The sequence below is a fragment of the Coturnix japonica genome, unplaced genomic scaffold (assembly GCF_054131305.1).
Source record: "Coturnix japonica strain WE unplaced genomic scaffold, WE-NBRP24 Scf118, whole genome shotgun sequence".
Lineage (NCBI taxonomy): Eukaryota > Metazoa > Chordata > Aves > Galliformes > Phasianidae > Coturnix > Coturnix japonica.
Window position 1 is genome coordinate 38,401 of NW_028189021.1, and position 15,271 is coordinate 53,671.

A 15,271-nucleotide genomic window follows, 5' to 3' on the forward strand; every position below is an offset into this window, starting at 1 on the left:
CTGTCCCTATATATCTCTATGGGGTCTCTATGGGTTCTCCCCATCCCTATCCCTCTATAGGGTCTCTATGGGGTCTCTATGGGGTCTCTATGGGGTCTCTATGGGTTCTCCCCGTCCCTATTGCTTTATGGGGTCTCTATGGGTCTCCCTGTCCCTATGGGGTGCTGTATGGGGTCTCCCTGTCCCTATGGGGTCTCTATGGGGTCTCTATGGGGTCTCCCTGTCCATATGTGTTGCAGTAATGGGGTCAGGGCCATATGTCTCTATGGGGTGGCTCTATGTCCCTATGGGGTGCAGTATGGGGTCTCCCTGTCCCTATGGGGTCTCTATGTGTCCCCATGTCCCTATGGGGTTTTCTATAGGGTCACGGCCATATATTCGTTACCGGGGTTGTCGACTCCGGTCTGGATGACGTCTATGGGGTCCCTATGGGATCTCAATGTCCCTATATGTCTCTATGGGGTCTCTATGGGGTCTCCCCATCCCTATTGCTCTATAGGGTCTCTATGGGGTTATGGGGTCTCTATGGGGTCTCTATAGGGTCTCTATGGGGTCTCTATTGGTTCTCCCCATCCTTATTGCTCTATAGGGTCTCTATGGGGTCTCTATGGGGTCTCCCCATCCCTATTGCTCTATGGGGTCTCTATGGGGTCTCCCCATCCTTATTGCTCTATAGGGTCTCTATGGGGTCTCTATGGGTTCTCCCCATCCCTATTGCTCTATAGAGTCTCTATGGGGTCTCTATGGGGTCTCTATGGGTTCTCCCCGTCCCTATTGCTCTATGGGGTCTCCCTGTCCCTATGGGGTCTCTATGGGGTCTCTATGGGTTCTCCCCATCCCTATTGCTCTATAGGGTCTCTATGGGGTTATGGGGTCTCTATGGGGTCTCTATGGGGTCTCTATGGGTTCTCCCTGTCCCTATTGCTCTATGGGGTCTCCCTGTTCCTATGGGGTCTCTATGGGGTCTCTATGGGTTCTCCCTGTCCCTATTGCTCTATGGGGTCTCTATGGGTTCTCCCCATCCCTATTGCTCTATGGGGTCTCTATGGGGTCTCTATGGGGTCTGTATGGGGTCTCCCCGTCCCTATTGCTCTATAGGGTCTCTATGGGGTCTCTATGGGGTCTCTATGGGGTCTCTATGGGTTCTCCCTGTCCCTATTGCTTTATGGGATCTCTATGGGATCTCTATGGGTCCCCATGTCCCTATGGGGTCTCTATGGGGTCTCTATGGGTCTCCCTGTCCCTATGGGGTCTCTATAGGATCACGGCCATATATTCATTACCGGGGTTGTCGACTCCTGTTTGTATGACGTCATCCAGTGTGAACCCACTGGGCGTTTCCTTATCCCGAAGTTTCTTATAAAGTTCCGGGGTCAGAACTTTGGCCATGTGGTTGTTGTGCTTCGACAGGTCGGGAAACTCCTCGTCGGGGCTGAACTTGAGCTTGTGCTTGTTGTGGGTGCTGCTGAATGGCATGGCTATGGGATATAGGGGATATATAGGGTTATTATATAGGGTTATTATAGGGATATAGGATATAGGGTCAGTATGGGGTATATGGGGTATATGGGGTATATGGGGTATGTGGGGGATATGGGGTATATGGGATCAATATAGGGTCAGTATGGGGTATATGGGGTATATGGGGTATATGGGGTATATGGGGTATATGGGGTCTATGGGGTATATGGGGTCTATGGGGTATATGGGGTCTATGGGGTATATGGGGTCTATGGGGTATATGGGGGATATGGGGTATATGGGGTATATAGGTTATATAGGGTATATGGGGTATATGGGGTATATGGGGTATATGGGGTCTATGGGGTATATGGGGTATATGGGGTATATGGGGTATATGGGGGATATGGGGTATATGGGGTATATGGGGTCTATGGGGTATATGGGGTATATGGGGTATGGAAACTCCTCCTCAGGGCTGAACTTGAGCTTGTGCTTGTTGTGGGTGCTGCTGAATGGCATGGCTATAGGGGATATATGGGATATATAGGGTTATTATAGGGTTATTATAGGGTATATGGGGTATGGGATCAATATAGGGTCAGTATGGGGTATATGGGGTATATGGGGTATATGGGGTATGTGGGGTATATGGGGTATATGGGGTATATGGGGTATGGGATCAATATAGGGTCAGTATGGGGTATATGGGGTATATGGGGTATATGGGGTATGGGATCAATATAGGGTCAGTATGGGGTATATGGGGTATATGGGGTATATGGGGTATGTGGGGTATATGGGGTATATGGGGTATATGGGGTATGGGATCAATATAGGGTCAGTATGGGGTATATGGGGTATATGGGGTGTATGGGGTATATAGGGTCAGTATGGGGTATATGGGGTATATGGGGTATATGGGGTATATGGGGTATATGGGGTATATGGGGTATGTGGGGTATATGGGGTATCTGGGGTGTGGGGTATATGGGGTATATGGGGGATATGGGGTATATGGGGTATATGGGGTCTATGGGGTATATGGGGTATATGGGGTGTATGGGGTATATGGGGTGTATGGGGTATATGGGGTATATGGAGTATATGGAGTATATGGGGTCTATGGGGTATATGGGGGATATGGGGTATATGGGGTATATGGGGTCTATGGGATCTATGGGGTATATGGGGTATATGGGGTATATGGGGTATGGAAACTCCTCCTCAGGGCCGAACTTGAGCTTGTGCTTGTTGTGGGTGCTGCTGAATGGCATGGCTATAGGATATAGGGGATATAGGGTTATCATATAGGGTTATTATAGAGATATAGGATATAGGGTCAGTATATGGGGTATATGGGGTATGTGGGGTATATGGGGTATATGGGATCAATATAGGGTCAGTATGGGGTATATGGGGTATATGGGGTATATGGGGTATATGGGGTATATGGGGTATATGGGGGATATGGGGTATATGGGGTATGGGATCAATATAGGGTCAGTATGGGGGATATGGGGTATATGGGGTCTATGGGGTCTATGGGGTATATGGGGTATATGGGGTATATGGGGTGTATGGGGTATATGGGGTATATGGGGTATATGGGGTATATGGGGTATATGGGGGATATAGGGTATATAGGGTATATGGGGTATATAGGGTTATTATAGGGTATATGGGGTATATGGGGTTATTATAGGGGGGTTATTATAGGGTATATGGGGTATATGGGGTATATGGGGTATGGGAAACTCCTCCTCAGGGCTGAACTTGAGCTTGTGCTTGTTGTGGGTGCTGCTGAATGGCATGGCTATGGGATATAGGATATAGGGTCATTATATGGGGTATATGGGGTATGGGATCAATATAGGGTCAGTATGGGGTATATGGGGTATGGAAACTCCTCCTCAGGGCTGAACTTGAGCTTGTGCTTGTTGTGGGTGCTGCTGAATGGCATGGCTATAGGATATAGGGTATATATAGGGTTATTATAGGGTTATTATAGGGTATATAGGGTTATTATAGGGTATATGGGGTATATGGGGTATATGGGGTATATGGGGTATATGGGGTATGGGAACTCCTCGTCAGGGCTGAACTTGAGCTTGTGCTTGTTGTGGGTGCTGCTGAATGGCATGGCTATAGGGTATAGGGTATATAGGGTTATTATATAGGGTATATGGGGTATATGGGGTATATAGGGTTATTATAGGGTCAGTATGGGGTATATGGGGTGTATGGGGTATGTGGGGTATATGGGGTATATGGGGTCTATGGGGTATATGGGGTATATGGGGTCTATGGGGTCTATGGGGTATATGGGGGATATGGGGGATATGGGGTATATGGGGTATGTGGGGTATATGGGGTATATGGGGTATATGGGGTATGTGGGGTATATGGGGTATATGGGGGATATGGGGTCTATGGGGTCTATGGGGTCTGTGGGGTCTATGGGGTATATGGGGTATATGGGGTATGGAAACTCCTCCTCAGGGCTGAACTTGAGCTTGTGCTTGTTGTGGGTGCTGCTGAATGGCATGGCTATAGGATATAGGATATATAGGGTTATTATAGGGTTATTATAGGGTTATTATAGGGATATAGGATATAGGGTCAGTATGGGGTATATGGGGTATGTGGGGTATATGGGGTATATGGGGTATACGGGGTATATGGGGTATGTGGGGTATATGGGGTATATGGGGTATATGGGGTATATGGGGTATATGGGGTATATGGGGTATAGGGGGTATATGGGGTATATGGGGTATATGGGGTATGGGATCAATATAGGGTCAGTATGGGGTATATGGGGTATATGGGGTATATGGGGTATATGGGGTATATGGGGTATATGGGGTATGGGATCAATATAGGGTCAGTATGGGGTATATGGGGGATATGGGGTATATGGGGTCTATGGGGTCTATGGGGTATATGGGGTCTATGGGGTATATGGGGTATATGGGGTATATGGGGTATATGGGGTATGGAAACTCCTCCTCGGGGCTGAACTTGAGCTTGTGCTTGTTGTGGGTGCTGCTGAATGGCATGGCTATAGGATATAGGATATATAGGATATATAGGGTTATTATAGGGTTATTATAGGGTATATGGGGTATATGGGGTATATGGGGTATATGGGGTCTATGGGGTATATGGGGTATATGGGGTATATGGGGTATGAGGGGTATATGGGGTATATGGGATATATGGGTTATATGGGGTATATGGGGTTATATGGGGTATATGGGTTATATGGGGTATATGGGGTATATGGGATATGGAAACTCCTCCTCAGGGCTGAACTTGAGCTTGTGCTTGTTGTGGGTGCTGCTGAATGGCATGGCTATGGGATATAGGGGATATAGGGTTATTATAGGGTATATAGGGTTATTATAGGGTTATTATAGGGATATAGGATATAGGGTCAGTATATGGGGTCTATGGGGTATATGGGGTATGGGAAACTCCTCCTCAGGGCTGAACTTGAGCTTGTGCTTGTTGTGGGTGCTGCTGAATGGCATGGCTATAGGATATAGGGGATATATAGGGTTATTATAGGGTTATTATAGGGTTATTATAGGGTATATGGGGTATATGGGGTATATGGGGTATATGGGGGATATGGGGGATATGGGGTATATGGGGTATATGGGGTATGTGGGGGATATGGGGTATATGGGGTATATGGGGTATGTGGGGTATATGGGGTATATGGGGTATATGGGGTCTATGGGGTATATGGGGTATATAGGGTTATTATAGGGTATATGGGGTATATGGGGTATATAGGGTTATTATAGGGTTATTATAGGGTATATGGGGTATATGGGGTATATGGGGTATATGGGGTATGGGAACTCCTCCTCAGGGCTGAACTTGAGCTTGTGCTTGTTGTGGGTGCTGCTGAATGGCATGGCTATAGGGGATATAGGGGATATATAGGGTTATTATAGGGTTATTATAGGGTTATTATAGGGTTATTATAGGGTTATTATAGGGTTATTATAGGGTATATGGGGTATGGGATCAATATAGGGTCAGTATGGGGTATATGGGGTATATGGGGTATATGGGGTATGTGGGGTATGTGGGGTCTATGGAGTCTATGGGGTATATGGGGTATTTGGGGTATATGGGGTATATGGGGTATATGGGGTGTATGGGGTATATGGGGTGTATGGGGTATATGGGGTATATGGGGTATATGGGGTATATGGGGTGTATGGGGGATATGGGGTATATAGGGTTTATGGGGTATATAGGGTTATTATAGGGTATATGGGGTATATGGGGTATATAGGGTTATTATAGGGTATATGGGGTATATGGGGTATATGGGGTATGGGAACTCCTCCTCAGGGCTGAACTTGAGCTTGTGCTTGTTGTGGGTGCTGCTGAATGGCATGGCTATAGGGGATATAGGATATAGGGTCATTATATAGGGTATATGGGGTATATGGGGTACATGGGGTATGTGGGGTATATGGGGTATATGGGGTATATGGGGTCTATGGGGTATATGGGGTATATGGGGTATATGGGGTATATGGGGTCTATGGGGTCTCTGGGGTATATGGGGTCTATGGGGTATATGGGGTCTATGGGGTATATGGGGTATATGGGGTCTATGGGGTATATGGGGTATATGGGGTATATGGGGTATATGGGGTATATGGGGTATATGGGGTATATAGGGTCAGTATGGGGTATATGGTGTATGGAAACTCCTCATCGGGGCTGAACTTGAGCTTGTGCTTGTTGTGGGTGCTGCTGAATGGCATGGCTATGGGATATAGGGGATATAGGGTTATTATAGGGTATATGGGATATATAGGGTTATTATAGGGTATATGGGGTATATGGGGTATATGGGGTATATGAGGTATATAGGGTATATGGGGTATATGGGGTTATATGGGGTATATGGGGTATATGGGGTTATATGGGGTATATGGGGGATATGGGGTATATGGGGTATATGGGGTATATGGGGTATATGGGGGATATGGGGTATATAGGGTATATGGGGTATATGGGGTATATGGGGTATATGGGGTATATGGGGTATATGGGGTATGGGATCAATATAGGGTCAGTATGGGGTATATGGGATATATGGGGTATATGGGGTATATGGGGTATATGGGGTATATGGGGTTATATAGGGTCAGTATGGGGTATATGGGGTATATGGGGTATGGGATCAATATAGGGTCAGTATGGGGTATATGGGGTATATGGGGTGTATGGGGTATATGGGGTATATGGGGTATGTAGGGTATGTGGGGTATATGGGGTATATGGGGTATATGGGGTATGTGGGGTATATGGGGTATATGGGGTATATGGGGTGTATGGGGGTATATGGGGTATATGGGGTATGTGGGGTATATGGGGTATATGGGGTATATGGGGTATGTGGGGTATATGGGGTATATGGGGTATATGGGGTGTATGGGGGTATATGGGGTATATGGGGTATATGGGGTATATGGGGTATGTGGGGTATATGGGGTATATGGGGTATATGGGGTATGGGATCAATATAGGGTCAGTATGGGGTATATGGGGTATATGGGGTATATGGGGTATATGGGGTATATAGGTTATATAGGGTATTTGGGGTATATGGGGTATATGGGGTATATGGGGTCTATGGGGTCTATGGGGTCTATGGGGTATATGGGGTATATGGGGTATATGGGGTATGTGGGGTATATGGGGTATATGGGGTATATGGGGTATATGGGGTATATGGGGTATATAGGGTATATGGGGTATATGGGGTATGTGGGGTATATGGGGTATATGGGGTATATGGGGTATATGGGGTATATGGGGTATGGGATCAATATAGGGTCAGTATGGGGTATATGGGGTATATGGGGTATGGGATCAATATAGGGTCAGTATGGGGTATATGGGGTATATGGGGTATGGGATCAATATAGGGTCAGTATGGGGTATATGGGGTATATGGGGTATATGTGTATATGGGGTATGGGATCAATATAGGGTCAGTATGGGGTATATGGGGTATATGGGGTCTATGGGGTATATGGGGTCTATGGGGTGTATGGGGTATATGGGGTATATGGGGTATGTGGGGTCTATGGGGGATATGGGGTATATGGGGTCTATGGGGTCTATGGGGTATATGGGGGATATAGGGTATATAGGGTATATGGGGTATATAGGGTTATTATAGGGTATATGGGGTATGTGGGGTATATGGGGTATATGGGGTTATATGGGGTATATGGGGTATATGGGGTCTATGGGGTATGTGGGGTCTATGGGGTATATAGGGTATATAGGGTGTATGGGGTCTATGGGGTATATGGGGTCTATGGGGTCTATGGGGTCTATGGGGTATATGGGGTCTATGGGTTATATGGGGTATATGGGGTATATGGGGTATATGGGGTATGTGGGGTATATGGGGTATATGGGGTATATGGGGTATATGGGTTATTATAGGGTATATGGGTTCTATGGGTTCTATGGGTTCTATGGGGTATATGGGGTCTATGGGGTGTATGGGGTATATGGGGTATATGGGGTATATGGGATATATGGGGTATATGGGGTATGTGGGGTCTATGGGGTCTATGGGGTCTATGGGGGATATGGGGTATATGGGGTATATGGGGTATATGGGGTATATGGGGTATATGGGGTATATGGGGTATATGGGGTATATGGGGTATGGGAACTCCTCATCGGGGCTGAACTTGAGCTTGTGCTTGTTGTGGGTGCTGCTGAATGGCATGGCTATAGGGGATATAGGGTTATTATAGGGTATATGGGGTATATGGGGTATATGGGGTATGTGGGGTATATGGGGTATATGGGGGATATGGGGGATATGGGGTATATGGGGTATATGGGGTATATGGGGTATATGGGGTATATGGGGTCTATGGGGGATATGGGGGATATGGGGTATATGGGGTATGGGATCAATATAGGGTCAGTATGGGGTATATGGGGTATATGGGGTATGGGATCAATATAGGGTCAGTATGGGGTATATGGGGTATATGGGGTATGTGGGGTATATGGGGTATATGGGGTATATGGGGTATGGGATCAATATAGGGTCAGTATGGGGTATATGGGGTATATGGGGTATATGGGGGATATGGGGTATATGGGGTATATGGGGTATGGGATCAATATAGGGTCAGTATGGGGTATATGGGGTATATGGGGTATATGGGGTATGGGATCAATATAGGGTCAGTATGGGGTATATGGGGTATATGGGGTATATGGGGTATATGGGGTCTATGGGGTCTATGGGGTCTAGGGGGTATATGGGGTATATGGGGTATATGGGGTATATGGGGTATATGGGGTATATGGGGTCTATGGGGTATATGGGGTATGTGGGGTATGTGGGGTATATGGGGTATATGGGTTATATGGGGTATATGGGGTATATGGGGCATGGGAACTTCAGCTTGTGCTTGTAGGGGTGCTGCTAAAGGGCATGGCTGCAATTATAGGGTCAATATAGGGTTAGTTATGGGGTATATGGGGTGTGAGTGCTGCTGAACAGCATGGCTGGAATAATCCCAATCCCAAATTGATGGGCCCCAATCCCAATCCCAATCCTAATCCCAATCCCAATCCCAATCTCAATCCCAATCCCAATCCCAATCCCAAACTCAATCCCAATCCCAATCCCAATCCCAATCTCAATCTCAATCTCAATCCCAATCCCAATCTCAATCCCAATCTCAATCCCAATCTCAATCCCAGTCCCAATCCCAATCCCAATCCTAGTCCCAATCCCAATCTCAATCCCAATCCCAATCCCAATCCCAATCCCAATCTCAATCCCAGTCCCAATCCCAATCCCAATCCTAGTCCCAATCCCAATCCCAATCCCAATCCCAATCTCAATCCCAGTCCCAATCCCAATCTCAATCCCAATCCTAATCGCAATCTCAATCTCAATCCCAGTCCCAATCCCAATTCCAATCCCAATCCCAAACTCAATCCCAATCCCAATCTCAATCCCAATCCCAATCCCAATCCCAATCTCAATCCCAATCTCAATCCCAATCCCAATCCCAACTTGATGGGTCCCAATCCCAATCCCAATTTGATGGGTCCAAATCCCAAACTCAATCCCAATCCCAATCTCAATCCCAATCCCAAACTCAATCCTTATCCCAGTCCCAATCCCAAACTCAATCCCAATCCCAATCCCAATCCCAATCTCAATCTCAATCTGAATCTCAATCTCAATCTCTATCCCAGTCCCAATCCCAATCCCAATCTCAATCCCAATCCCAATCCCAATCCCAATCTCAATCTCAATCCCAATCCCAATCCCAATCTCAATCCCAATCCCAATCCCAATCTCAATCCCAATCTCAATCCCAATCTCAATCCCAATCCCAATCCCAATCCCAGTCTGATTGGTCCCAATCCCAATCACAACCTGATGGGTCCCAATCCCAATCCCAATCCCAATCCCAATCTCAATCCCAGTCCCAATCCTAATCCCAATCCTAATCCCAATCCTAATCCCAATCTCATTCCCAATCCCAATCTCAATCCCAGTCCCAATCCCAATCCCAATCCCAATCTCAATACCAACCTGATGGGTCCCAATCCCAATCCCAATCCCAATCCCAATCTAATGGGTCCCAATCCCAATCTCAATCCGAATCCCAGTCCCAATCCCAATCCCAATCTCAATCCCAATCCCAATCCCAATCCCAATCCCAATCCCAATCTCAATACCAACCTGATGGGTCCCAATCCCAATCCCAGTCCCAATCCCAATCCCAATCCCAATCCCAATCCCAATCCCAATCCCAGTCTGATTGGTCCCAATCCCAATCACAACCTGATGGGTCCCAGTCCCAATCCCAATCCCAATCCCAATCCCAATCTCAATCCCAATCCCGATCCAGATCCCAGCCCCAATCCTGGTCTGTTGGACCCCAATCCCAATCCCGATCCGTTGGGTCCCAATCCCAATCCCAATCCTGATCCCGATCCCAATCCCAATCCCGATCCTGGTCTGGTGGGTCCCATTCCTAATCCCAATCCCAATCCCATTCTGTTAGACACCAGTCCCAATCCCAATCCCGGTCCCGGTCTGTTGGTCTGCAATCCTAATCCCAGCCCTAATCCCGGTCTGTTGGACCCCAGTCCCAATCCTGATCCCAATCCCAGTCCCAATCCCAATCAATCCCAATCCCAGCCCCAATCCTGGCCCATTGGACCCAAATCCTGATCCCGGCCTGGTGGGTCCCTATCTCGATCCCAATCCCAATCCTGATCCCAAACCCAATCCCGATACCGGTCTGGTGCGTCCCATTCCTAATCCCAATCCCAATCCCAATCCCAGTCCATTAGACCCCAATCCCAATCCCAGTCCTGGTCTGTTAGATCCCAATCCCAATCCTGGTCCCGGTCCGTTGGTCCACAATCCCAATCCCAGTCCCAATCCCAATCAATCCCAATCCCAGTCCCAATCCCAATCAATCCCAATCCCAGTCCCAATCCTGGTCCATTGGACCACAATCCCAATCCCGGCCCATTGGACCCCAATCCTGATCCTTGTCCATTGGGTCCCAATTCCAATCCATGCCTGGTGGGTCCCTATCCTGATCCTGATCCCAATCCCGATCCCGGTCCATCGGATTCCAATCCCAATCCCGATCCCAAACCCAATCCCGGTCCTGGTCTGGTGGGTCCCATTCCTAATCCCAATCCCAATCCCATTCTGTTAGACCCCAATCCCAATCCCAGCCCCAATCCAGGTCCTTTGGACCCCAATCCCGATCCCAATCCCGATCCCGGTCCATCGGATCCCAATCCCAATCCCGATCCCAAACCCAATCCTGATCCCGGTCTGGTGGGTCCCATTCCTAATCCTAATCCCAGCCCCAATCCAGGTCCATTGGACCCCAATCCCAATTCCAATCCCGATCCCGATCCGTCGGATCCCAATCCCAATCCTGATCCCAAACCCAATCCCAATCCCGGTCTGGTGGGTCCCATTCCTAATCCCAATCCCAATCCCAGTCCATTAGACCCCAGTCCTGATCCCAGCCCCAATCCAGGTCCTTTGGACCCCAATCCCAATCCCAATCCCGATCCCAGCCCCAATCCAGGTCCTTTGGACCCCAATCCCATTCCCAGCCCCAATCCAGATCCTTTGGACCCCAATCCTGATCCCAATCCCGATCCTGGTCTGTTAGACCACAATCCCGATCCCAGCCCCAATCCAGGTCCTTTGGACCTCAATCCCGATCCCAATCCCGATCCCGGTCCGTTGGACCCCAGCCCCAATCCCAATCCCGATCCCAGCCCCAATCCAGGTCCTTTGGACCCCAATCCCGATCCCAACCCCAATCCCAATCCCAATCCCGATCCCAGCCCCAATCCAGATTCTTTGGACCCCAATCCCAATCCCAATCCCGATCCCGGTCCATTGGACCCCAATCCCAATCCCAATCCAGATCCTTTGGACCCCAATCTTGATCCCAATCCAGATCCCAGCCTCAATCCAGGTCCTTTGGACCCCAATCCCGATTCCAATCCTGAACCCGGTCCGTTGGATCCCAATCCCAATCCCGATCCCAAATCCAATCCTGATCCCGGTCCGGTCGGTCCCATTCCTAATCCCAATCCCAGCCCCGATCCAGGTCCTTTGGACCCCAATCCCAATCCCAATCCCGATCCCAGCCCCAATCCCGGTCCATTGGACAACAATCTCGATCCCAGCCCCAATCCAGGTCCTTTGGACCCCAATCCCGATCCCAACCCCGATCCCAATCCCAATCCCAATCCAGGTCCATTGGACCCCAATCCCAATCCCAATCCCAATCCAGGTCCATTAGACCCCAATCCCGATCCCAATCCCAATCCCAATCCCGATCCCAACCCCAATCCCGATCCCAATCCCAACCCCAACCCCAATCCCAATCCAGGTCCTTTGGACCCCAATCCCAATCCCAGCCCCAATCCAGGTCCATTGGACCCCAATCCCGATCCCGGTCCATTGGACCCCGATCCCAATCCCAATCCAGGTCCATTAGACCCCAATCCCGATCCCAATCCCAATCCCAATCCCGATCCCAGCCTCAATCCAGGTCCATTAGACCCCAATCCCAATCCCAATCCAGGTCCTTTGGACCCCAATCCCAATCCCAGCCCCAATCCAGGTCCATTGGACCCCAATCCCGATCCCGGTCCATTGGACCCCGATCCCAATCCCAATCCAAGTCCATTAGACCCCAATCCCGATCCCAGCCCCAATCCAGGTCCTTTGGACCCCAATCCCGATCCCAATCCCAATCCAGATCCTTTGGACCTCAATCCCAATCCCAGCCCCAATCCAGGTCCTTTGGACCCCAATCCCAATCCCAATCCCGATCCCAGACCTAATCCAGGTCCTTTGGACCCCAATCCCAATCCCAATCCCGATCCAAGCCCCAATCCAGGTCCTTTGGACCCCAATCCCGATCCTTTGGAACCCAATCCCAATCCCAATCCCAATCCAGGTCCATTGGACCCCAACCCCAATCCCAATCCCAATCCAGGTCCTTTGGACCCCAATCCCGATCCCAATCCCAATCCCAACCCAACCCCAATCCCAATCCAGATCCTTTGGACCCCAACCCCAACCCCAATCCCAATCCCAATCCCGATCCCAATCCCAATCCAGGTCCTTTGGACCCCAATCCCAATCCCAATCCCGATCCCAGTCCATTAGACCCCAATCCCAATCCCAGCCCCAATCCAGGTCCTTTGGACCCCAACCCCAATCCCAATCCCAATCCCAATCCCAGTCTGTTAGACCCCAATCCCAACCCCAATTCCAATCCCGGTCCGTTAGACCCCAATCCCAATCCCAATCCAGGTCCTTTGGACCCCAATCCCGATCCCAATCCCGATCCCGGTCCGTTGGATCCCAATCCCAATCCCAATCCCGATCCCAATCCCAATCCCGGTCCATTGGACCCCAATCCCAATCCCAGCCCCAATCCAGATCCGTTGGACCCCAATCCCAATCCCAATCCAGGTTCATTGGACCCCAACCCCAATCCCAATCCCGATCCCGGTCCGTTGGACCCCAATCCTAATCCCAATTCAGGTCCATTGGACCCCAATCCCGATCCCAATCCCGATCCCGGTCCGTTGGATCCCAATCCCGATCCCAATCCCAATCCCGGTCCATTGGACCCCAATCCCGATCCCAGCCCCAATCCAGATCCGTTGGACCCCAATCCCAATCCCAATCCAGGTTCATTGGACCCCAACCCCAATCCCAATCCCGATCCCGGTCCGTTGGACCCCAATCCCAATCCCAATCCAGGTCCTTTGGACCCCAATCCCGATCCCAACCCTAATCCCAATCCCAATCCCGATCCCAATCCCAATCCAGATCCTTTGGACCCCAATCCCGACCCCAATCCCAATCCCAATCCTGATCCCAATCCCAATCCAGGTCCTTTGGACCCCAACCCCAATCCCAATCCCAACCCCAATCCCGATCCCAATCCCGATCCCGGTCCATTGGACCCCAATCCCAATCCCAATCCCAATCCAGATCCCAATCCCAATCCCAATCCAGATCCTTTGGACCCCAATCCCAATCCCGAACCCAACCCCAACCCCAATCCCAATCCCAATCCCGATCCCAATCCCAATCCAGGTCCTTTGGACCCCAATCCCGACCCCAACCCCAACCCCAATCCCGATCCCAACCCCAATCCCGATCCCAATCCCGATCCCAACCCCAATCCCGATCCCAATCCCGATCCCAACCCCAATCCCAATCCCAACCCCAATCCCAATCCCAACCCCAATCCCAATCCCGATCCCAATCCCGATCCCGGTCCGTTGTGTCCCGCTCCGGTTCGGTTCCGGTTCCCACCTGCGGTTGGAGATGGTTGGAGATGGTCGGATCGGATCGGATCGGATCGGATCGGGTCGGCACCGGGAGGGGCTGAGGGGGGCTCCGATCCCACAGCGACATTTATAACCACGGGGAGACCCCGCCCCAAATGGGGGGGGGCAACCGGGAGGGGGGGGGGCACAGGGGGGGGGCACAGGGGGGGGTTCCGATGGGCGTCTGTGGTGGGGGGGGGGAATAAAGGGGGGCACAGAGGGGGGGGCGGGGGGCGGTCTGGGGTGGCACCGAGGGGGGTGGGGGGGTCGGGGGGCGGTCTGGGGTGGCACCGAGGGGGATGGGGGGGTTCTGGGGGGGGTCGGGGTGGCACTAAAAGGGGTCTGGGGGGGTCTGGGGGGGTCGGGGTGGCACTAAAAGGGGTCTGGGGGGGTCGGAAGGGGTCTGGGGGGGTCTGGGGGGGATCTGGGGGGTCTCAAAGGGGGTGTGGGAGGGGTCTGGGGGGTCTGGGGGGGTCTGGGGGGGTCGGGATGGCACTAAAAGGGGTCTGGGGGGGTCGGAAGGGGTCTGGGGGGGATCTGGGGGGTCTCAAAGGGGGTGTGGGAGGGGTCTGGGGGGTCTGGGGGGGTCTGGGGGGGGTCGGGGTGGCACTAAAAGGGGTCTGGGGGGGTCTGGGGGGGGTCTGGGGGGGTCGGGGGACGGTCTGGGGTGGCACCGAGGGGGGTGGGGGGGTTCTGGGGAGGGTCGGGGTGGCACTAAAAGGGGTCTGGGGGGGTCTGGGGGGGTCGGGGTGGCACTAAAAGGGGTCTGGGGGGGATCTGGGGGGCTCAAAGGGGGTGTGGGAGGGGTCTCAAAGGGGGTCTGGGGGGGTCTGGGGGGGGTCGGGGTGGCACTAAAAGGGGGCTGGGGGGG

General features: G+C 50.8%; 1 protein-coding gene across 1 annotated transcript in view; it reads right to left on the reverse strand.

The window, feature by feature from the left end:
• The window catches only part of LOC107307457 (creatine kinase M-type), a 49,363-nt gene extending 34,903 nt beyond the window's left edge, over nucleotides 1-14,460 (reverse strand). Inside the window, exons 1-2 of the mRNA XM_085535326.1 lie at nucleotides 14,387-14,460; nucleotides 1,284-1,478 (exon numbers count right to left, since the gene is read on the reverse strand). Coding sequence (XP_085391452.1) covers nucleotides 1,284-1,476 — 193 coding nt within the window. The 5' untranslated portion in view covers nucleotides 1,477-1,478; nucleotides 14,387-14,460. The remainder of the gene's footprint in view (nucleotides 1-1,283; nucleotides 1,479-14,386) is intronic.
• Between the last annotated feature and the right edge of the window lie 811 nt (nucleotides 14,461-15,271).